The sequence below is a fragment of the Manihot esculenta genome, chromosome 14 (genome assembly GCF_001659605.2).
Source record: "Manihot esculenta cultivar AM560-2 chromosome 14, M.esculenta_v8, whole genome shotgun sequence".
Lineage (NCBI taxonomy): Eukaryota > Viridiplantae > Streptophyta > Magnoliopsida > Malpighiales > Euphorbiaceae > Manihot > Manihot esculenta.
The window spans coordinates 7365282-7389485 of NC_035174.2; the positions used below are offsets into that span (position 1 = coordinate 7365282).

General features: G+C 39.3%; 2 protein-coding genes across 5 annotated transcripts; one reads left to right on the forward strand and one right to left on the reverse strand.

The window, feature by feature from the left end:
- The first annotated feature begins 2535 nt into the window (after positions 1-2535).
- On the forward strand, positions 2536-5354 carry LOC110631145. Of its 4 annotated transcripts, none has more exons than XM_021778870.2 (6): positions 2536-2714; positions 3058-3191; positions 3338-3541; positions 3682-4466; positions 4580-4842; positions 4941-5354. In XM_021778870.2, exons 3-6 carry the CDS (start codon positions 3439-3441, stop codon positions 5083-5085), a joined length of 1296 nt encoding a protein of 431 aa, XP_021634562.1. In that variant the 5' UTR covers positions 2536-2714; positions 3058-3191; positions 3338-3438; the 3' UTR covers positions 5086-5354. The 4 variants fall into 4 exon arrangements, with proteins under 4 accessions (XP_021634562.1, XP_021634561.1, XP_021634560.1 ...); XM_021778869.2 differs by lacking the exon at positions 2536-2714 and adding an exon at positions 2743-2911; XM_021778868.2 differs by lacking the exon at positions 2536-2714 and having other exon boundaries at positions 2965-3191.
- Positions 5355-7749: 2395 nt separating this feature from the next.
- On the reverse strand, positions 7750-9315 carry LOC110600375 (dof zinc finger protein DOF5.4). The gene has a single exon (XM_021737219.2). It carries the CDS (start codon positions 8949-8951, stop codon positions 7959-7961), a length of 993 nt encoding a protein of 330 aa, XP_021592911.1. The 5' UTR covers positions 8952-9315; the 3' UTR covers positions 7750-7958.
- Between the last annotated feature and the right edge of the window lie 14889 nt (positions 9316-24204).

Genomic DNA, 24204 nt, shown 5'->3' on the forward strand with positions numbered 1-24204 from the left:
CATATAAATAATTAAATATATAGAACATGTTTTATTTCTTTTTTTTTACCCACAAATTATCATTTAATGATGTTATTTGAAGCGAAATTACCAATTTAATAATAAGAATATGTCTTTTGAAATAAATGCAAATGTATATAATTCATAAAATTATGAAAAAAATTATTAAATTAAAAAATTTAAATATTTACGATAATTCATATTTATATCAATCACTTTAAATTTTAAATAATAAAATCAAATCTAACACAATTATAATTAAGAGAATTAAATTAAATTTATATAAATCAATAATGAATTATAATATAATTATAAAGTTCTAATTAAATACATTTTAAAAAAAATTCTAATTAAATAATAAAATAATTCTTAAATACTTATTTTTATTACAATAATATTATTTTTCATGAATTTCATTATTTATCTCCTATTTTTATCTTTATATAATATCATAAAATTAAAAAAAAATAAAAAATGAAAAATAAAATAAAATTTTTTACAATTTAAAATATATAATATTTCTTTTTATTTAGAATATAATTAACAAAAAGTAAAATTTTCTAAATATAAAAATATACACATAATTTATACTATTGAATATAAACATTCAATAAAATATTTTAATATATATTATTTATATGTGATGTTTAATATAATAAACATTTATTTAATATAATATATTTAAGAGTTAGGGCTGTAAATGAGTCAAGCTATTCGTGAGCTACTCGAGGCTCGACTCGATAAAAGCTCGACTGAGCTCGGCTCGTTTTTTAAACGAGCCAAGCTCGAGCTCAATTTTGAAGCTCGTCACTTAAACGAGCTGAGCTTGAGCTCCATAGTATTCGGCTCGTTAAGGCTCGCGAGCTGTCTCGTTTTTAGGCTCGCGAGCTGGCTCGTTTTTAGGCTCGCGAGCAGACTCGTTGAGAAGGCTCACGAGCAGACTCGTTGAGAAGGCTCACGAGCAGACTCGTTAAATAGGTTCGTGAGTAATATTGTTTAAATAAATTGGTGAACCAATTCGTTAAATAAATTTATGAACAAGTTCATATATTATTAAAAAAATAAAAATAACTATAAAGTTATAAAATTTAAACTATTATAAATACTTGAAAATTACAAATAACTAAGATTAATTATTATAATTAATATTCTTTAAAATTAAATTATAAAAATCTTTTGTATATAATTATTATAATAAGATTCCATAAAATTAATGTATAATCACAAATAATTAATATTAATTATTATAATAAGTATTCTTTAAAATTATAGTACTACATGATAAATTGAGTTGTAAAAATTATATACATTTTAAAATTAAAGTATAATTATAAAAAAAATTTTGTATATAATTAAGCATACAATATAAAAGATGATAATAATTATCAAAGTCTATTAATAATAATTAATTAAGGTTATATGGATGTTGAAGTTGAAATTCAAGTTAACTAATTGAACAAGCATGAAGATGATTATGAAGATAATTAAATTATATTAGCTTGTTTCAACTGTTGGAAGTTGGAATCAACTTTATTCGTTTGATATTAAACTTTGTGTGTAATCTAATTTTATTATGTTGTTGAATTTATATTTATTTGTGTTATTTTAGTTATAAATTGTGTTACGTAATTTTTTTTATTTACTATTTTTTTATATTATTTAAATTAATGATGATTAAAAACTGATTAAAGTCTAATTATTAATTCGAGCTCGAGCCTAAACTTGAGCTCAAACCAAACTTTTTAATTTTGAGCTCGGTCTCGAGCTTTTTTAACGAGTTTCTTAATCGAGCTTTCCGAATTCGAGCTCGAGTTTTATTAACGAGCTTCTTAATCGAGCTTTTCGAGCTCGAGCTCGAGTTAGGCTCGTTATTAAATCGAACGAGCCTTTCACGAGTCGAGCTCGAATCGAGCTCGATTATAATATTTAATTCTCGAGCCGAGCTCGAATCAAATATTAGAGCTCGAGTCGAGCTCGAGCTCGAGCTCGAGCTTCCAAACTTTTTTAATAAACGAGCTTGAGCTTTACAAAGCTCGGCTCGGCTCGGCTCGATTACACCCCTATTAAGAGTACATATAATAAATATAAAATATATTTAATTTTAATATAAAATTTAAATTAAAAAATTATATATTTTATTAATAATATAAAATTTTAAAATTTATATTATAATTTACTATTAACTTATATAAATTTAATTTAATCCTCTTATATATAATTATAATAAATTAAAAAAATTTAATTTTATTCTCGAAAATTTAAAACATTAAATATAAATATAAATTATTATAAACGTACATAAAAATAAAATATGTGATGTTATCCCATCCCAATCTAATCTTGGAAAAGTAACTGTTTATTTAACGATAATTGTTCATAAAATCAATAAATAAATAATATATGGATGTAGAAACTGTTTACGATTAACGGATTAAGGTGGCAGAGTCAGCAAAAAAAAGTTCCACAACCCATCACGTATATTTATAAAACACACGTGAAAATTCTAATATCATGTTAAATTATTTCAAAAACTAAATAAAAATGTAATCCTGCTTACACAATCGATGTGAGATTCGAAGGAGTTCTAAACTGGAAGACTGGTGGACGGTGGAGGTATTTCTCATTACCAAACCATGTGAATTTTGTACTTTCTATATTCAATGAAAGAGTACAAGAGGATTTTGCAGCAGCAGCAGCCAGCATGAAGTTTATGGGTAAGTGAAGGGCTCCAAGGGGCTTTTGGGAAGTGGACCATTTTTGGTGGAAAGCTTTATTTTTAAAATGAATAATGGAAGGGTGGGTAGTTTTTAGATAAACAGAGGTCAGGATGCATTTGCTACAGATCAGCTGGTAACTGTTTTTGACCAAAATGAACGTCCCAGTCCAATTATGGCTGGCCCCTAGAAGACAGGTTGACATGTTCAACCCTTGTTTTTTTTTTTTCAGTAACAAACTAGTTTTTATATATATGCAGCAATTTCCTTTTTCTGGATTTGGGGGTTGTTCTTTTTTTTTTTCTTTTTTCTTCTTCTTTCTCATATGTATCATCCCCTCCAGATGTGCAGTTTTTTTGGTTAGGAACAAGAAATCATGCTTCTTTCTTTCTTGTGAATACGAATTGGCTCTTGCTTTCCATTCTTGATTTGATGAATGCAGGGGATGCCCAAAGAATCTGCATACGAACCAGCAAAGTGAGTTTTCTGATTTTATCTTTTGATTTGTGTTTCTCATCTTTTTTTTCTTATTTTGGTGGGTCTGACATCCTCTCCTGAAATATGGAAGAAACTTTCTGGATTAACCAGGCTCTGCATTAACATTCCCTTAATTCTTGGTTCAGGTGTTAATGCAGATCATCTCCTGCAGCGTCGTCCAGAATGGCTAGTCCTCAAGTTATAATGTACCCAAATCTACAGGTTCTTGAAGTGAACCTCCGGAGGAATGAGAGGTTCAAGATTGATTCATAACGAGAGAAATTGTGCATCAGAAAAGATGTTCCAGTTTATCAGAGAATTGAACATGATTTATGCTGATGAAAATCCAGGTATGACTTTCTCAGCATCACATAAACTTCTCAAACTTAAGATCCAATATAAATTAGATTCCAATATAAATTAGATTAAATAGTGTATTTATGTTGAAAATGAAGCTCCCATTTATGTTAAAAACCAATATCACTCGCAGGCACTGAGTCCCGTTTGAACTTGAACGATTTGCCTGTTTACAAGTCTTTCGAATTCATTGATAACTCTGGGGAGCCGAAAGGATTAATTCAGGATCAGAATCTTAGAATAAAACCTAACAGAAAGAAACAGCATGGAGTGCTCAGGAACCGCAAAGGATCTGATGGTTTCAGGTCTTCGGATGATTCATCACGATATGCTAAGAGTTCCATCGGTGAATCAGAAGGAAGCATGGGAAGGAAGAAGGTTTATTTAAAAAAGGATCTGCACGACTACGACAGTCCAGAGATGGTTTGTTTCTTGGATGACAGCAGTTATGATTTTATCAAGGATATTTTGACGGAAACAGAACCACTTTCCCAGGATAAATATTTGACAGAAAACTATGAACTGGACCATTGTAATTTCTCTTCAACTGTGAACTCTGATTCAGAAAGTAGTGACTCCACCCAAGAAACTCTGGAAAGATTATCATGCATTGCAAATGAATTGAAATTCATAGCAGAAGATGACTGCAAAAATGAGCGACATAATTCCAAAAGGTTTCTGACGGATGAAGATGGTTTGGATAAAGGAGATGATGATGTTATGATTGATCATCCTGCTAAAAATATTGTACATGTCATTCACCTATCTGAAGAGGTAAAAGATGATGACTGCGAAAATGAGCAACATGGTTGCAGAAGGTTGACAATGGGAGATGAAGAAGGTTTCCAAGGAAGACGTGCGATTTCAATAGATCATTCTGTTGAAGACATCGTACGCACAATTCAGTTAATCAAAGGGGTAAGCAGTCTAAAGCATGTTCATTTATACTCCATCTTGATACTTGGAAAAAATTGATCAATAATTGGCCTGTGTCACATTTTCTGTAAAATTCTTGTTTCTGATTAATACAGAAATTACAGGTTCAAATGGAGGAGGAAGGAGCACTGTCCAACCCAAATTGCAAACAAGTTCTTGAAAATGACAGCCTGTCCTCTTGCCCCGAAAGCCTAAGAATTTCAAGTGACAAAGAATCTTTAGCCAGCTCCATTGAAGCCGATCGTCCCTCAGATCAGATAGAAAACTCAGGGAGTAGCATCATAGAACATTCAGGGGGTAGCATCTCTCTTACTTCAAGTAACAGCACTGCCAGCACACGTTCTTTTGCCTTCCCCGTGTATTTCTCAATCCTGTTTGCCTATAGTTAAATATATTATTCTCAATATCTACAGCTTCTTGAGGAGATTGCTAACAATTATGGTTTTATGTATTCAGATTGACAACAGAATGGCCTGCCAGCCCTGTAAGAATGAGAGGTGGTGATGAGACGCTACGGCAGGCGAGTGCAGATCACCGAAGACGAATGCACAGGCCCCGACGTTGGAAAGCGCTTTTTTGCTGTAAATCCAAGTTGCGTTAGAGTTTTTCCTCTTATTTTGTGTGTTGGATGCAAAGAAGTCATGTTCTCTTTTCCATTTTCCATGTGTGAACTTTCTATGCATTTATAGCGGATGTGAGCCTTCCTTAGCGGCCTAGGGGTGATTTCTTCTGGTGGAAAGTAAAATGGTTTCAGCTTGCTTGGGTTGTATATAATTGACGCATTCTCACTCTGTTAACACACCAAAGCATTTCTATGCATTGTAAGTGAAACTGTTAATTAGATCAACTTCCTTGAATTTTTTATGTTAATGGGATACGTGCCGAGCATTAAGCAATAGATTAACAGTTGAATTTCAAATGGTCGATGCCAATTGGGTAGAGGGTTCCACACACTAATATCGTGGCTAATTGATCGCAAGATGAGATTTTTTTTATATCTTTTATACAATGAAACAGCACTCGATTAGTCAAATATGAGAATTGCAATACAGTCTATCAGCAAATATAATGAGTTTCACCAGATCAACATTAATTGAAATTTTTATACATATTAGTAAAAAAAATTGAAGGAAATTAATATTCAATTTAGTTCGCTTTTATAATTTCAACTCTCAGTTCATCAATCTTAATATCCCACATCTCAATTTGTACTCTAAAGAAAAACCTGAATCTAAAATAACCAAGAAAACAAATTAGTACACCATGAATTTCAATAAACTGCAACCATATTCGAATTAAATTGCAAAGCTCAAAACGGCGCAAGTTAACCTTGCCATTGTATCCACATCCAACAAATCCAATCACAAAAAAAATTTCAATTGATTGAATGAAATTTCTTTTCCAAATTAAACCAATTTGATATTCATTTATCCCAAATTATAAGGAAACATTCCCTAGTGGGTTACCAATTCTCAACGAGTCTGCCCCTAGTCAAAAAAAGGTTTGGTGGAAGCAGAAAGGCCCCAATTAAGCAATTGCACCAATTGGGTTTGCAGGCATCAAAGTCAGTGCCAAAAATTCAGAGACAATTGCTTAGAAGGACTACCACATCCATGTGCCAATCTCTGAAAGCAAAGAATATAGCTATCCATCCAGTCATCATCCATGGGAAGTGGCCATAAGTGTCTGTGGATCAATTCTTCTCATTAGGCTGGCCTTTTCAGGCAATCAGAATGTGATAGGCCACTACCTTCCTTAACAGGTCACATCTCGTCTAGGCCATGGCTGCTCCATGCTTGGACCATTGCAGGCCTAGCAATGTTACTAGTGAATGTGCAGTAGTCAATTATACATCAGATTCTAGTGTTGGTGAGGAATTATAGCAAACACTTGGATGATGGTTTTGGTACAAAGTTTGGTAAATGGTAATCATTAATTAATCCCTTCACCTGAATTGGAGGCTTTGATTTACGTTGATTGTGGTTACATGATTTTGTTGATTTGGGTTAAATAATTGCTTGAAATGAAAGTTAACCTGATTGACAAATCATACAGCAGCACTAATGGGATGAGCCCACCCAACACAGCACCCAATGAATCTGCTAATCATAGCATAAGCAAAAGGAATCACACACAGAGTCCATATCGCTCAACGGATCAATTGAATTTTGCGCATCAATTTCTCAGTTTTCACCTTTACAGTAAAAAATTATAATAATATAAAATTTGAAAATAAAAAAGTTGTGATAATATTTGATGACAAGTTTATTCAAAAACTTTAAAAATGAAAATAAAATCAAAGGTGGGGCCCAGTAAATGCCAGAAATAATTAGAGACTTTTGCGGTTGGCAGCTAGAGAAAAGACTTCTAACTAATCCCAAGAGATTTCGCAGGCACTTAGCTCTTAATGAAAGTGGCTTACGTAGTATGGTGGATGATGAGATGAGACGCTGTTTATGCGTTGAGAGAGAATGAAACGGCCAAGTTTATGTGCAAGTGAATAAGCACTGGAATAATAAATTCTTTGCAACTAATCTTGATGAGTGGTCATCATCGTGCAACTTGTAAAAGGACGCAGCATACTTGATAAATTCTGTTGTTAGCACTACATGCTATACGCTCTGGGGCTAAAAGGAATAAAATTATTATTTACTACTTAATTATAATTTCCTATGAAATTAATCTAAAAAATTCAATCCTAATTTAAATGGAAAATTAATTTTTATGTTAAATTTTAATCTCTTTTAACTTAAAAACACCACCAATGGTTCTATTGCAGATATCCATCATGCAAAGCTTAATCCCCCTATGCAATTTGCAAAGAAAAGAAAGCTTCAACATGCAATGTAGAAGGTTTTTCAAGGTGGAAAAAAAAAATTATGACCCACGCTCCCTAATTCTTTATGCAATTTGGAAGTTGATGAACATGGAGAATAATCAAACATACACGAATATTAAACTTCAATTCACAGGACTCATAGAACTCCAGGGACAGAGAAGTTAAACACGTCTATCAGAGTCTTCCTCTTAAAAGTTGATAAATTTGAAGCTTCTATTAACAGTGTCTCAATGCAAAATCTCCCATTTACAATTAAAAAAAAAAAGGATGCAGATGGAAGCAAACAAAATCCTATGTTTGGTTTTAATTTAATTGCAGATACATAGAATAAAATGAAAATCCATAAATTATAAAATAATTAAAAAAATAGAAAAACTAACATGAAAGTTAGTTGCACATGAACATTAAAGATCAAACTCAAGCATCTTCCAAAATCACCAAATAAACCCCGTAAAAGAAACAGAAAGAAAATAAATATTGAAAAAATTTACATAGAAAAAACAGCAGTCATATTCATAATGTTCATATAAATTCTCTCAATTTATATTCTTTGTTCTTTTTAATTTTCTGAGAGATTTTTTGTTTTTTTAATTCTTTTTTAAAAGAAAAAAAGAAAGTTAAAACGGTGAGAAGATTTACGGGAGGTAGAGACTAGGGGAACCCTGATCAGTCCACTGACTCTGACTCCAGTAAGTTTGATCAACGGCGTTGGGAAGATCAAACAAACCTTGATCTCCCGTGCCCGGCCAATCCAACGCCCCAAACCCTCCATTTCCTGTTCTACTACTCTGCAAAGCTGATAACTCGACGTGAACCGTCTGATCAATCAATCCTCCAGCCATATCCTGCATCTTCATCTCCTCCCCACTAATACCCACCATCTTCTGCTGCTGCTGCTGCCACTGCTGATTCTGATTCTGTTGGACATGTTCAACACACTTTTGATTCATTATGTTTCCGAATCCAATGGGCAACTGCTCGTTCGTTGACGTAATTAAGCTTGTAAGGGTTCCAATCTCTGAGAAGATCCCACAGTCCGCTCCTTGCTCTAGCAAACCAGACTCGAAGTTCGGATTTATGTTGGCATGTGCAAATAGCTTAGATTCACTAATACCATTCAGTATATTATTTGAAGCCGAGCCCGAAGAATGCGCCGAAATTGCTTCTAAACCAGTATTAGCCCCTGTGGTATTTGTGGCTGTCAGACTGGAGCTTTCGCTGCTAGAATGAGAATTTGACGATTTCCGGTCTCGCTGTTGTTGTTGCTGCTGCTCCGGTGACTGCGTTGTACTGATAGTAGCAGTTGCTGTATTAGTTGAGGAGGTGGTAGGGTCTGCGGTGGAGGTGGCTTGTTTGGGCTTAGACCGCTTTGTCTTGCGACAACCACCACCAACGGGAACGTTGCGGAGAACTCCGCCTTTAGTCCAGTACCTTCGGCAGCTCTTGCAGAAGTGGCGTGGCTGTGAGAGGTTGTAGTTGTTGTAGTAGCAAAACTTGGTGTTGAGTGAGTCGCACCTCGGGCACTTTAATGCTTGGTGGTTCTGGTGGTGATGAGGCCTAAGCCTCCGGTCACCACCTCCACCGTTAAATAACCGGCCTCCGCCACCAATTGAGTGGATGTCTTGCATGTCTTAGCCTCCACCAAAAGTCGTTGCCGAAGGAAACACTTGAACTTGCTAATATGAACCCAAATTGTTTGTTACTAATCCAACCCAAGTTGAAATAGTAAGATTGTTGCTTTGGATCCAGTTTCTCGATCGAAGTTGCTCACATTAACCGACCTTCAAATGGGAAACGCACATAGAGAGAGAGAGAGATTTGTCTCTGTAAGAGGCGAATGAAGTTCAGAACTCTGACAAATATCCCCTTCAAAATCTTCTAGTAATAAATTTTTTTGCCCACAGTGACCAAATTAACCCTCGGCTAGACTCAAATTTGCTCAAGCGTAAAAGCTCGAAATTAGCCACCCCAAGGTGCAGGCATTGCCGCATTCGGCCTGCCATAAGGGGCGTGGCTTGGGATTTGAAGAGCATGTGTCGGGACGGTACGGAGGGGAGTAGATCCAGCCGTCGAATGGGGAACACGTGGACGGCAGAAAAAAGAAAAATAGGTGCTGTCCACAAAATCAGGTTGTCTATTTGTCGGCCACCCCCACTTTATCTGCTCCGTTAAATCGGTGTCAGTACAACTGGTCCTGAGGCTGCCACGTTGCAAATCAGATTGGTGAGTTGTCAAACATGAGTCTCAACTTAAAAGTGGCAGCAGATTGATATACTGATACTGTACGTAAGACCGGTGAGCTCGGAAATGGAGTTGTTAATATTTTTTTTATTAATTAATAAAGCTATATGTGAGTATTATTTTATTTCATGTAATGCGATTCGAGGAAGCTGGCAAAACGTGGAAGAATAAAAACATTGACAGCAGAGGATGGTTTCTGTTGTTCTGATTTCTCTTGAAGGATGAACTATCTGGGATTGGGCAGTTGCCGTTTTCATAACAACTAGAACACACCAACAGCCTCACTTAAGAATGTAAATGAGTATAATATTAGCAAAAATTAAATTATATAAATTTAAATTTAATTTATATTAATAATATTTGAATACATATTAAATTTAATTAAAAATTAATTTAAATTATTTAAATTTATTTTAAATTTAATTATTATTATTCGAATAAAATTTAAAATTATTTAAATTTATATATTTTAATTAATAATTTATGTAAAAAAAATTTTTTAATAATAATTTTCATTTAAAAATTTATAAATATTATTATAAAATATATTTTTTTATTAAATTAATTATTTATATAAATAAATTTGATAATTTATACATAAAATTTGAATTTGATCCAAATCTAAATGAGTATTATTTTTTTAAATTTAAATTCATTTCAAACTCGATTATAACTATTCAAACTCGTTCTATTAAAATTGAGTCAGATCGAATACTCTAACCTTATTATTGAGTCATATAGTTAAATTATTTAATTATTTTTAAAATAAATTCAAAAACTCTTAAGAACCAATCAATTAATATTAGAAGATATTATAATATATTAGATGAGGAGTAATTGAATCAGAGATGGAGTTGTCAATTTGAAACCAACCCCATAATGGGGGGTCGCAGTCTTGGAGTCCTAATGAACTTCAAACATAATAAACTGGACAAGGGATGCACAACTTGATAAGAACTGTGTCCCTCTCTCCCAGTGTCGTCCGTAGACAGATGAAATGGAAGGCTCACCCAGAAATTGATCCATAGATAGCAATTATTAAGGTCTTGTTTTCAAATTTTGAATGAGATGTTGAAATTTTTATTTAGAAAATTATTCAAAAAAGTAAATTTTTTTTTATTGTTAAAGAGATTGCATCTCCTCACTTATCCGTGAGTTATAATTTATTAGTCTCAATAAATTATGATATAATTAACTCGACATACCACTTCATTATATTAAAATGATATTCTTAAAAAATTTAATAATTTTTTTGATCTGCATGTATTTGGTTTGGGAAAGAATTTTCCATGAATAAGATTTTTAAATAAAAAATAAAAACCAATTACTTCCTGATGACCGCTGGATTTCTCCACCCCGGTCTGAGACCAGGCCCACGACACCAGCACCTCTTCTAGGGGCCTTTAAGCCTCATCACATGCATCAAGTCCGGCCCACTCAGCCTGAAGGTCGGACTCCCATCAATCTCCTCAATCAGGCCGGCCTAGCCCTTTGGGCCCGATGAATAAAATTCTCTCCGGGTTCCGCCCATATCATATCATTCGGTCCGGCCCAGAATCAGGAAGAAGACCTACCCATCCTTCACTTGGGACCACCCGTACGCGCGTCCGGAAGAATCAGGGGCCGTTACGCATGGAGCAGCGATCTGATTTCCTCGTACGTCCATATCAAAATAACAGGGACAGGTAGCCCAATGACACACATTCTGTTACACGTCACTAGCGGACAAAAGGAAACATATAAAATGAGAAATACTCTCCTCTAGGTCTAAGCTTTTTCCAGTTTTACAGAACCCTTGTAAAACCCTATTTTCTGGATCTCAGATCATCAATTGGCGCCGTCTGTGGGAACGAAGGAGATCTTTTCATCGCCGGAATTCCACTCTTACAATACCCACTGAGATCCACAATGGCTAACCACAACGAAAACAACGTCACCCCAAATGACCTGAGCTCTGCCCAAGAGGGGCAGCAGTTCTCTTTTTCTAGTCCTACAACGCCAAACAACCAAACACCAATCCCTTTCAACCCCTCGCCAAGCCTGGCAGGGAATGCTTCTGCCGCTACCTTGTCCAACCAGGACCTCCAAACCATGGCCCTCCAACTACAGAGCACCGCCCACTGGTTGGGGCAGATAATGCAGCAACGGGGCCTTAGCACCCCAGCAAACGTGTCGCCAGTGGTAGAAGAACCTCAGACCAACGAACCTCAGCCTACCTTCAACCACCCCAGAACTGTCAACCAAGAAATCGGAGACGGCAGGAGGAGAGCCGGAGAAGAGAAAGAGCCGGAAGCTCGAGTTCATGGAAGGAGGGTGAGGGAGCTGATAGAGAATGATGAAGTCGATAGCTACTCTGCCGGAACCACCGGAAGAGTGGGGAGCGAGACATGGGAGGAGGAAGGTCGCGCAGAGAAGAGGCCCAGGCAGGAGGAAGAAAGCGTAGACCGAAAGCTGCAGAAGATGAGAGAACAACTTTTGGCCGAGTTAGGGGCAAAGGACCCCAGTCAAACCCTTCTGCCTATCTCTTCACCCTTCTCAACGTGGGTACAGTAAGAAACCGTCCCGAAGAAGTTTATGATGCCACCTATGGCCGTGTACGACGGAGCTGGGAACCCCCGGGAGCACGTCTTGAACTACAAGACCTTCATGGAGTTATAGACTTTGTCAGATGCCTTGATGTGCAAGGTATTCTCTACGACGCTCTCAGGGCCGGCACGGGCGTGGTTTAACAGCCTTGAGGCCAGAAGTATTAGCAGCTTTGGAGATCTGGCCACTCGCTTCATCAGTCGGTTTATTGCCGGGGTGCCCGCAGATAGAAAGACCAGCTACCTGGAGACAATGAGGCAGAAGAGAGACGAATCGCTTAGGGAGTACGTCGCTCGTTTCAATACGGAGGCCCTGCAGATTCCCGAGCTCGATGAGGGAAGGGCTGTAGAAGCCATGCAGAAGGAAACGACCTCAGCCAAGTTCTTTGGCTCATTGAGCAGGAAGCCTCCGACCTCACTGGCCGAGCTGATGAAGCGGGCTGAAAAGTACATAAGGCAGGATGATGCCTTGGTGACAAGCAGGTTCGCCAGAGGAGCGACAGATAAGGAGAAGAAACCAGAGGGAGGGAGTCCGGAGAGGCATGAGAAAAAGCATGGCAAGAGACCTGAGCCTTATAGACAACCCTGGGATCGAAGGGACCAAAGGCCTCACCCTCCTCGGGTCTCAGAACAGAGGTCACTCCCTCCGTGGGTTCTAGAGAAACCGACCCCTCTCAATGCCTCTAAAGCTGAAGTGCTTATGGCCATCCAGGACAAGGAGTTCCTCCAGTGGCCCAAGCCTATGAAAATGGAATCAAACCAGCGAGATCCTGACAAATATTGTCAATACCACCGCACGGACGGCCACGACACCAATAACTGCTTCCAGTTGATTGCTGAGATCGAGAGGCTAATAAAGAGGGGACACCTCAAGAACTTTATAAAGAAACCGGGAGAACAAAGGCCTCAGCCAAACCCAACAGGGCAGACACTCAGGAGAGTGGAGCAGGGCCAGTGAATGATGGGTCTAATGGAACCATCAACATGATCATTGAAGGAACAAAAGGTCGAACATACTAGAGAGGTACTTTTCTTAGAATATTCGTAAAAAAAAATTCTTGTACTATGAAAACATGAAATAACGCCATCTTATAAATGCAATGATTATCTCTATTATTGTGAGTATTAACCCTCTCAGGAAAAGAAAAGAAAGATATCAGAATACCTCCTTGAGACAGAGAGACCTACTGGAGGTAGAAGACTAGGATCCCGTAAGATCTCCTGGAGCAAAAACGGCCAGGATCCCGTAAGATCTTCTGGAGCAAAAACGGCCGGCGGGATCACTAAGATCTCCCCAGAGCAAAAATGGCCAGGATCCCGTAAGATCTCCTGGAGCAAAAACGGTTGGCGGGATCACCAAGATCTCCCTGGAGCAAAAACGGCCAGGATCCCGTAAGATCTCCTAGAGCAAAAACGGCCGGTGGGATCACCAAGATCTCCCCGGAGCAAAAACGGCCAGGATCCCATAAGATCTCCTGGAGCAAAAACGGCCGGTGGGATCACCAAGATCTCCCCGGAGCAAAAACGGCCAGGATCTCATCAGATCTCCTGGAGCAAAAACGGCCAGGATCCCGTTAGATCTCCTGGAGCAAAAACGGTTGGCAAGATCTCCCCGGAGCAAAAATGACCAAGATCCCTAAAGCACAGCCCATATAAGGCTCGAAATTAAGTATTGACTTCATTCCGAACTCCTGAGCCCGTCGCACAAATAGCGCAAAAGTCTAAAAATAAAAATCCGAGCTCCTTAGCCCGCTAAATGGACGGACTCACGACAAAAGCAAGAAACCCAGCCCACAGCTTAAAAAAAAAAAAAAAAAACATACAGCCCAGACCGCACCTACTGGCAAAGGGTCACTTCACAGAGAGCCCAGCTGTCCGAGCTCATAACCAGAAAGAGAGGCAACTTGGTCTAAAATGGAACCACGCCGTTACAAATAAAGCCTAGGGATTTACCCCCTCACCACTCATGAAATAAATGCTGAGGTGGTAAAGGGGGCAACCCGAGGAGAAATCCAATAGGCATGAGCAGATGACCCCAGCTTCAGCTCTTGTCAGAACATAACTAAAAACAAGGAGGCCAATCCTGCTCACCATTTTAAAAGGTACATGATACATTTCGCTTTGGTTATAAAGAGCTACACGCCTAAGCTCGTACATGTGAAATAATGAAAAGAAAAGTTGAAGACATTCAGTCAGCTGCTAAAAACCGAGCTCATAAATAAAGACCCAATGAGGTCGGGAAACCGAGCTCATAAATAAAGACCTAATGAGGTCGGAGAACCGAGCTCATAGTAAAGACCTAATGAAGTCGAAATCTATAAAAGTACAGCTTGAACACCTTGGCCTTAAGACAAATCCAACTCGGAGAAAATTCATAGATAAGAGCGCCCCCTTGTGAAATTAGAAGAGATTATAAGTCAGAGACTAAGTCTCTTACTAAGTTTTTAGCCCTGATTGAATGAGGGGCAAAGAATAAAAGGCGATGTAGTCAATTTCTTACCAAGTTTATTAGGCACAGTTTTAGTGTCTCATTCTCAAATCTGTAAAATTAAACAAATCAGAACATCTAAATAGAATAAGTAGCCTGATAAAGGGGGAAAAAACAAGCAAAGATAGGAACAACTCAAGTACGAATAAAGCCAGAGAAATAAGTAAGCAATCAAAACAACTCAAAATAACAACACAACCCAAATTTTATCACAAACTGCTTTGCAATTTACTCTACTGAGGGCATTATCATCTACATTATCCCTTATGCTATCTACACTTACATTATTTACATTACTTGTAACGCCCCGGAAATCCGGACCGCTACCGGCGCTAGGATCTGGGTCGACTTAAGGCCGCCGGGACCCGTAGCAAGCCTGACATATAACCTGTAAACCTGTATAATCCCATACATGATCAACAACATGCATAAAAATTTAAAACTTTTCCTCATACATACTGTCATCAACTAACTCAACCTGTGCATGCTCTGATCATATACATAACATAGTCCCTCTGTGGGATCTCATCAAGCCTTAAAGGCAAAACAACCTGTGTTGAGTTAGTTTACATAAACATCATAACATAGGATCATGTATATACAAAAGGGATTAACAATACATTATGGTCAAGCACAACTCTATCCTCAATAACCTCATTACATAACATTCTGAATATTTTTACATTTCGTCATAATACAATTGTCATGTCCACAAACTAACTATTACATACATATGACTTTTTCTCTTCTTGCCTTCTCTATCTATCCCGTACCTGCAAACCTGGGGGTTAGGGGAGAGGGGAGAGGGGTGAGCTAGATGCCCAGTGAGTAGAACTGTAAAAAGAAGATTTAAAACATGCTATCATGGAATGCGTCACTGCACAAATAAATCACACCACGGATGGACTGATTCAAAAATCCCTCAACTCCATGCCCGGCCCTATTATGGGCACCACAGGACTTCGTATTGCCCGGCCCTATTATGGGCACCACAGGACTTCGTACTCGGAGTTATTGCCCGGCCCTATTATGGGCACCACAGGTCTTCGTATTGCCCGGCCCTATTATGGGCACCATAGGACTTCGTATATAGAAGGCTAATGAATCATCCTAATGTCCATCCACTATCATCTATCACAACAATATAATGCGGCATAGTCGTGAATTCTAATGCAAATAACCTATAATATGATCATGATGCATGAAGCATGATAAAAGCATTTCATTTCTTAATTTAAAAGGTTAAGCTTAGTTCCACTCACCTCTGGCTGACTCTGACAAACTCTGTAGCAGCTGGCTCACTGCTGGGGTCCTAGGTTCCTCGGGTCCGAACCTACACAGGTGGACTCCAATGAGGGACCAAACATACATAAACATAACTCTAATATATTCCCCAAAAAACCCCCTAAAACATCCTGAAAATATCACATAGAGATATGCATGAAGTGGCTGAACAGGGCACTTTCGGCGGCACCTTCGGCGGCCGAAAGTCCTGGACAGAGACGAAACTCAGGTAGGTTCGGCGGCACCTTCGGCGGCCGAAAGTCCCAGACAGAGACGAAAGTCTCTTTTCGGGGGCAACTTCGGCAGCCGAATGCTGCCTCCACAAAGGGGGGTTCGGCGGCCGAAACTCCCTTCGGCGGCCGAAACTCCCTTCGGCGGCCGAACCTGGTTTCTGCCAAAGGGCAGAAACTTGGTTCAACCGAACCTCTTGCCTCCCAAAACCTCCAATCATGCATAATCTCGTTCTACAACATGCATACCACACATACATTACACCTAGGGGTCTCAAACTATCATATACCCCAACTACAACACTTCAAACACACAAAAATCAACATACATTGCTCAAATCATCAAAATAACCCATAAACTCAACATATAACCTAACATGCATTTCTACCCTTAGATCTAGCATAAAACTTACTTAAAACACATGAGGAGCTTAAGATCGGCCCTTACCTCTTGAAGATCGAGAGGGAGACGACCTAAACTTGGAGATCCACGAAAATGAGCTCCTGAGTTCCCAAAGCTCCAAAACTTGGTTTAAAAGCTCAAAACCTTCAATGCAAGCTTAAAACTCAAGAAAAATGGAAGAGATTTGGAGGAAGAGCACAAGAGTTGCAAAGGGAAGGTTGGAAGCTTGCTGTGGCCGAAAATGGGAGAAAGCTCGCCCATTTCGGCTAAGTGCCCCATTTATAGGTGGCTGGCCAGGCCACGTTCGGGGGCCGAATGTGCCTCCGCATCCATGAAATGTTCGGCGGCCGAACTTGACTTTCGGCGGCCGAACCTGAACTTCCCTAACTCATGCTTTCGGGGGCCTAATGTGCCTCCAAAACGCATGCATGTTCGGCGGCCGAACTTGACTTTCGGCGGCCGAACCTGGGTTTTCCTCCAATGCTATTTTCATGCAAAAAACTCATTTAGTTTCATACTTTAAAACATTAAAATTCATGAAAACATTTTATAAAACATATCTTTGCCCTTCTAGAAGTTCCCGACATCCGAAATTCCACCGGACGGTAGGAATTCTGATACCGGAGTCTAGCCGGGTATTACATTACTGTTTATGGGAGGCCCAGCACCTTCTGGCTCAGACCCTCAAGTGCCCACGAAAGGCACGATCTTCTGCCCTTGAGGCCCAGCATCGTCATTCCCCAGCTCGGGTTCTGCCTCATAAGGACCAGCTGCAGTACGAGAAGCTCTCTTGGGCAAAGGCCTGTCGTCCTCCCCATAAAGCACCTCCTCGCCATCAGAGTCTTCCTCTGCAGCTCGGAGTTTAGCCAACGGGGTGGTGGGATTGTATCGAGCTGCCCTCAAACCTCTATTATACCCAGAAACGAACATGCGGAAGCCCTTATTCCATACGGCAGTTTTCATCTCATCAGAGCCTTGGAACTCCGCAAGTCACCTCTCACAAGCCTCAGCTATTTCAGTCTTCAACTCAGTGGACTCCTTGTAATTCTTGAGGTGAGCTTCCAAGGCTTGTTGGACTTCCTCCTTCAGCTCAGCCGACTCCCTATACTCTCGCAAGCTCCTCTCGCATTCCAGCTGGACCCTATCATCGGCCAATTTGACCTCTTCAAGCAGAGCTGAGCACCTCGTCTCCAGGGATTTGACTTGTTGGCAGAGTTGCTGATTCTGAAGTTTGGACTCCTCTGCCGTTAAAGCCAAACCCTTAACACTATCAACTTGCTTGCTCAGCTCCTGCTTCAGGACCACAACCCGAGCTACGGCTTCACTCTTTTGAGCTAGAACGGCATCAAATTTTACCTTCAGCTGCTCGTACTAGCGCTGGACCTCCTCCTTCTGGCTCACAGCCTCGTCCCTCTCACGTAGAGCATCCACTGCGGAGGACAGCTGCTTCAGAACTTCCTCACAATGAACCTCTGCTGCAGCTGCCCTCTCGTCAGACTCTTTAAGAACCCTTTGGGCATGAGATAACTCCACCTCTAGGGACTTGGCGTGCTCATGGGCTGCGGCCAGATTACCCCGGGCGTCACTAGTGGCGGACAGATTTTCCTCTAAATGGGCCTCCTCAACCCAGCGATCCACAGACTCCCGGAGAGAGTGGTCACGAGCGTCCACCTCCATGAAGAGGCCCATCACCTAGCGCAAAAAGAAAAAGCTGTCATAAAAAGAAACAAAGAAAATTAGAATACGAGCAAAAACCAAAACGAACGACATACCATCAGGAGCATCTCCTTGATCGTATCTCCCAGCTCTCCCCGAGGTCGAGACCGGAACACTGCCTGCTCCCTGGTAGAACTAGCTAGAAGACCAGTGAGAGCAAGCAAGCGTGGATCTGAAGCCTCTGTGATGCCACCAAACATTCGCTCCTTGATGATTTCAGCAACTACGCTCGCAGGAGACTGATGAGTGATGTCCTCCACGTTCAAAATGTCGTTGTCGGAAGTAGACATCAGGGGCACCGTGGGAACATCCTTTTTCTTCTCAAGAGGAGGGAGAGCTGGAGCCGACCCCTTGGAAGCCCTAGATTTCTTCCGAGCAGGAGCTGGGGCAGACATTTCGGGGGAGGCGGGGCGCTTGTCCCCAGCCTTCTCTATAACACCTCCATCACTAGCAAGGCCAGATTCAACCTCATCAGGAATAGGGGCATCTCCGGCAGAAGCCTCCTGAACATCTTCGTCTATAAGAATAACCTCTTTTCTTTGTCCTGGAGCCTCCTCTTTAGTAATGGAGACCTCAAGTCCCACAGCAGAAGCATCCACAGGAGGAAGAATGGGATCCGCCCTCGCCAGCCTGGTTTCCTCAGCCACTTCAGAAATAACCCCTGGAGCCTCTTCCATCCTCTCAATGGAAGAGCGTTGAGGCCGGGGGACTTCAGAAGATTGGTGGGTCGAGCTCGATCTGCTGCGGCTAGAGGGCCGAGATGACTTGCCACGTCGGGAACTCGATCTGGGAGCCTGAGAAGATGCTGGGGGAGGAGGAGGTCGAGTAACCGACCTGGAAGAAATAACCTCGGCTACCCTTTGAGTAGCCTCCTTCACAGATTGCCCAGCCAAGAGAGCATCCAGAGCAGTGTCCATGCTCTCTCAGGACAGTATAAGTTTATGTGGGTTTTATGCCCAATGTATGCTTATGCCTGTTTATGTATGTTTATGTGATGTTATGTTGAAGATTTAAGCTAGTTTATGCATGTGGGAGAGTGTATGCATGATTGGGAGAGAGCAAGTGAGATGTTGTGTAGTTTTAATGGTTTTGGCTTATGAGGGTCATAAGCTCTCTATGCATACTCTATGATGTTCTTTGTTGGAGTTTAAGCTTGTTTAAACTCCTTTGTGCATGGTTAAGGGTTTATGCATGTTTTTAGGAAGTTGGGTGCTTCTTTGGGGTGTTTGGAAGGTTTGGGAGGCTTGAATGCATAAGAGGCTGAGTTCTGGATGAACTCAGGTTCGGCCGCCGAAGGTAGTTTCGGCTGCTGAACCTGCCTATGGATGCATGGATTGATCGCCTAACCTTACCCCCGAAAGTTGAGTTTTGGCTTGAAAGCAGACTTTCGGCCGCCGAAGGAAGGTTCGGCCGCCGAAAGTGCCTGACTTTCGTCTCTGGAGAGGGACTTTCGGCCGCCGAAGGTGCCGCCGAAAGTGCCCTATCCAGCCTTTTCATGGTTATTTTCTATGCATGTTTAAGTGATGTTTTAGGGGGATTTTGGGTAGTTGTTTATGAGTTGTTAGAGTGTGTTTGGCACCTCATTCGAGTCCACCTGTGTAGGATCGGACCCGAGGGACCGAGGAGGCCATCAGTGTTAGCAGTTGCAGAGTCAGTTCAGTGTCTGCCAGAGGTGAGTAGAACGAAACTAAATCTTTTATTTTACGAAATTCAAATGCCTAAAGCATGTTCATGCATCATGTTTATATGTAATAGGTTGATTGCACTAGTTACACGAATATGACGCATTGCATTATTTACTGTTGATGTGGATGGACTAAGGCGACCCCAATAGCCCTAGATATGTTATGTTAATGAAGTCCTGAGGAGCCCGAAGGGCCAGACATAATGAAGTCCTGAGGAGCCCGAAGGGCCGGGCACCATGTTATGTTATAGACAGAGGGAGTTTTGGTGGTCATGTCCAATCCGTTATGTGAAATGTTTGTGCTGTGACGCATTTCATGAAAGCATGTAATTAATGAACCGTTTTCTTTGTTTCTACTCACTGGGCTTTTTAGCTCACTCCTCTCCCCTAACCCCAGTTTTGCAGGTCAGAGGTAGTCCAGGAAGACGTCAAGGGTAAAAGTCTTGCTATAGTAATAGATTAGTACTTTTAGTGTGGACATGTATTATAAATTGATATAATGGATTGTAAGATAATGTAATGTAATGCAAGTATAGTAGAGTTGTGTTTATGTATTAGTACTGTGCTTGGCCTTAAGACTTGGTTAGTCCCTTTTTAGTGCATGATGTATGTATTGGTTTAATGTTGAGTTGTGTTTGAACTAATCTTGTGACATGTGTTGTTTACCACGCTAGAGTTTGATGAGGACCCTAGTGGAGGTCTTATGTTTGTGGTTTGATGCATGCACAGGTTAGGTTCTAGTTCATTGGATGTGTCTCCGGCTTGATGTATGTTATGTTGACCCAGCTAGAGTTTTGATGAGGGCTCTAGTAGGGGGTTTCTTTATGTTTTCAGTTATGTCGCATACAGGTCAGGTTCGGTATATACATCAGATGTTTAAGTTTTTATGTTAAAGTTTTGAACATGTATGAGATTTGACCAGGTGATAGGATGTATGTTTGGCTTGCTACGGGTCCCGGCGGCCTTAAGCCGATCTGGATCCTAGTACCGGTAGCGGTTCGGGCCGTTACAGAGGGGTATCGGTTTCCGGGTCGTTACACCAGCCCTTTCCTAGGTTCTGGTCCTTTTTCCTCAAATCCGGTCACAAGAAGAAAAGACTGCGGGTTCAGTCATTTCGTAGCCCTGTCCACGCACGCGCCGAAGGGAATTAAAAGCTTGCTTGACACAGGGAGGGGCATGGGGTCACCCCTACGTACGGACCTACTCTAGAGGTAGGTGGTTCTGTAGCGGGGAGGCCATCTCGCGTAAAGGGGAAGAAAGAGGATAAAAGGGAGGAGATACTCTCCTCTAGAACTAAATTTTTTCCTAAGTTCACAAAATTTTGGTAAAAGCCTATTTTCTAGATTTCAGTTTATCAGAAAATATGACAACCGTGTATATAAAACTTGCATATTAAAAAAAAAAATCTGTTAAATTTTTCAAAGCTTTAAAAGTGAAATAGCTAATACCTTGTGCTGAAATTGATAAAAAAAAAAAAATTATATAAATAGAAACTTTCAAATTTCAAATCAATTGATAGACTTGAAAATTTTTACAAATATTTTAGCGTATACATAAATATTAAATTTAAATTATTAATTTAATATATTATTCATTGAATTTAATTATGTTTCTAAATTTTTATAATTTTATCTTTTTTAATAAATAAAAATAAATTTATTAATTAATTTTTCATTTTAAAAAATAAATTAAAACGTTTCTAAGCTCCTTTAACGGCATCGCCACAACACTGTTGGTACTGCTATTGGCTACGTATTCCACACACCCGTGTCTCTCTCTCTCACTCAATATCACGCATCATTATTGTATCATGATTTTCAAACAAATGATGCTTCTGGCCCCACCTCTATGCCCAAATCAGCCGTCCAGTAACTGTTCATCATCATCTATATATCAGTACAATCCTAGCACTGGACCCCTCAATATTGCAATCACTATATATCAGCCGTCAATTGACTATTCCTGATGCGATTGCAACTGTTTCATTCCATCTATATTTACATTATTACAACTTCTCCTCCAAGTGAAGCTTCCTCTTTTTTTTTTTTTGTTTTTTTAAAGCACCAAGCATTCCATTTCAATGCTGAATCTAACATTTTAAATTATTTTTTCGTTAAAAATCAGGGATTTGATGTATAATAAAAATAATAATAGTATCAAGATATAATGATAATTTGGTGGACATATGCAAAATGGGCTTAGAACAAAATCAAAAATCTTGTAGTACAAAAGAAATTGATTTAGGGTGAGTAAAAGGACAGAAATCAAACAGTATCAAAATTTGTAAGGTACCCTAAAATCAAGTGGGAAAAGAAATTGAAGGTGATATTGAATGGTTGAGTGAGGAGGCAAATTGATGGGAACATGTCCACATGCACATGGGACACCATTGGGGGGCTGGCTCCAAAATTAGGTCTTCTGGTACTTGTCCACATCTTCTTCTTCTTCTTCTCTCTCTCTCTAAATTCTGAAGCTAAAGCTATGGCATCTCTCTTGAATGAGAGTATAGGTTAGATGGAGGAGCTTCTTCATGGACACTCTCTAATCAGCACTTATTATAAAATCTCTCACAATCCATTAAGATTGGGAAAGATATGGTGTTTCTTGATTGTACCTTTAATGGTTGTCACTTTCCCTGGCCACCCACCAACTCTGGGCTCTGCTTCACAGGCCCAGTCGGTTGGAGTGGTGGCAGCTTCCCAGTTTTTTACCCCACCACCACTCCCCCACCTATCATGTGGTGGTTGGCCCCCCAATCCTCCTCAGTTCCCACTCATTTTGTTTTCCTTTTCAAGGAAATCTAACAATTGCATTTCTGCATACCTGCACCAAATTAGATTAAGTGATCTCCCTTCAATTCCTATTTCTTTATTTTTTTTTTTGTTTTGGATTGCTAAGAAAAATAAAATGATTAAATTTGTGGAGATTCATATTTGGATTGGCATAGAACTAACTGTACCTGATTATCCAGAAAAGTTTGTCTCTTAGCTTATTAGTATTAAGACATAAAAATAGTTGAGGTGACATTTTTGAGAACTCTGCCTAAATAATTGAAGATTAGAGGCTTTCAAAATCAGCAGATTAGAAATTTTTTGACTTGAGATGATGAGTAATTTAAATTAAATTCAAAGTTGTCATTCATTGGTTTCTATTTTATAACTAATTAAAAGTTTTTGTTATTGGGTATTGTTGGATTAGGTCATGGATGTGGGTTCAAATCAAAGCAGTACAAACTTATTTATTTAGTTATATTATGATAATATATTTTTGTGTGTTGGTAATAATAACACTTAATAATTAATTCATATTGGATCATGCATCCAAAAGCTCTGGGTAATTTATAAGTTGGAGAATTTCATAGCTCTGTGGCCCCAGCTCTTTGAAGTATTAGAGAGCCTCTTTGACAGGTAATTTCTGGCACTTTTGGAATTGAATAAATCTGGGCCCAGCTTATCTTTTGTTTTCTATCATTAAGAGAAGAAAAATTTCAAAAGAAATAAAATAAATTTGGATAATATTGGTGAAAATTCCAAGGACAAAGAAAAAGAACAAATTATAGAAGGAGCAAATGAATTTCTTTATACTAATTGACAAATAAGTTCTTGCCTACACTATTTGTCTTCAAGCTTTCTGTAAGTAGCTGAAATTCTACTTCTTCCAAGGGTCCAAATTTGAACAGAAAACAATGATGGCAGCATATTAGTGATGTGCTTCAAACTTTCACTACAAGTTATGGTTCTTATTTTAGTCTCTGCTCAAGCAGAAGCTTGTCTCATGGTTGCTACACCCTGCTACTAGGACATTCCTACACCTAGCAAACAAGTCATAATAATGGAATGCACATGATTACTTCCAAACCTCAAGTTCCTTATTCCATTATATTTCCGTGGTTGTTTTATTTATACGAATCCCTGCTGAATTAAGAGCTTTTGATCCTTATTTCTGTGGTTGTTCATAAATAAAGATCTAATCTATAGGGTAATCTAATCTAAAACAAATTAAGAGCTTTTGATCCTTCGCTATAGTTGATAGAGAAAAGACTATCGAAATACTATATGAATACGTGTGTCTCTTGTTTGTTTAAATGCGTGAGAGACTGAGAAAGAACATACAAAAAACCAGAAGCTCAAATGATATATAATGAGCTCATTCACACGTCGAGTTGTCGCCACCGAGTCCCCACCTGACCACGTGATAAAAACAAACCATAAGAGACGTTTTTGTTGTTTTTTTCCCACTCTTGTTCTCAC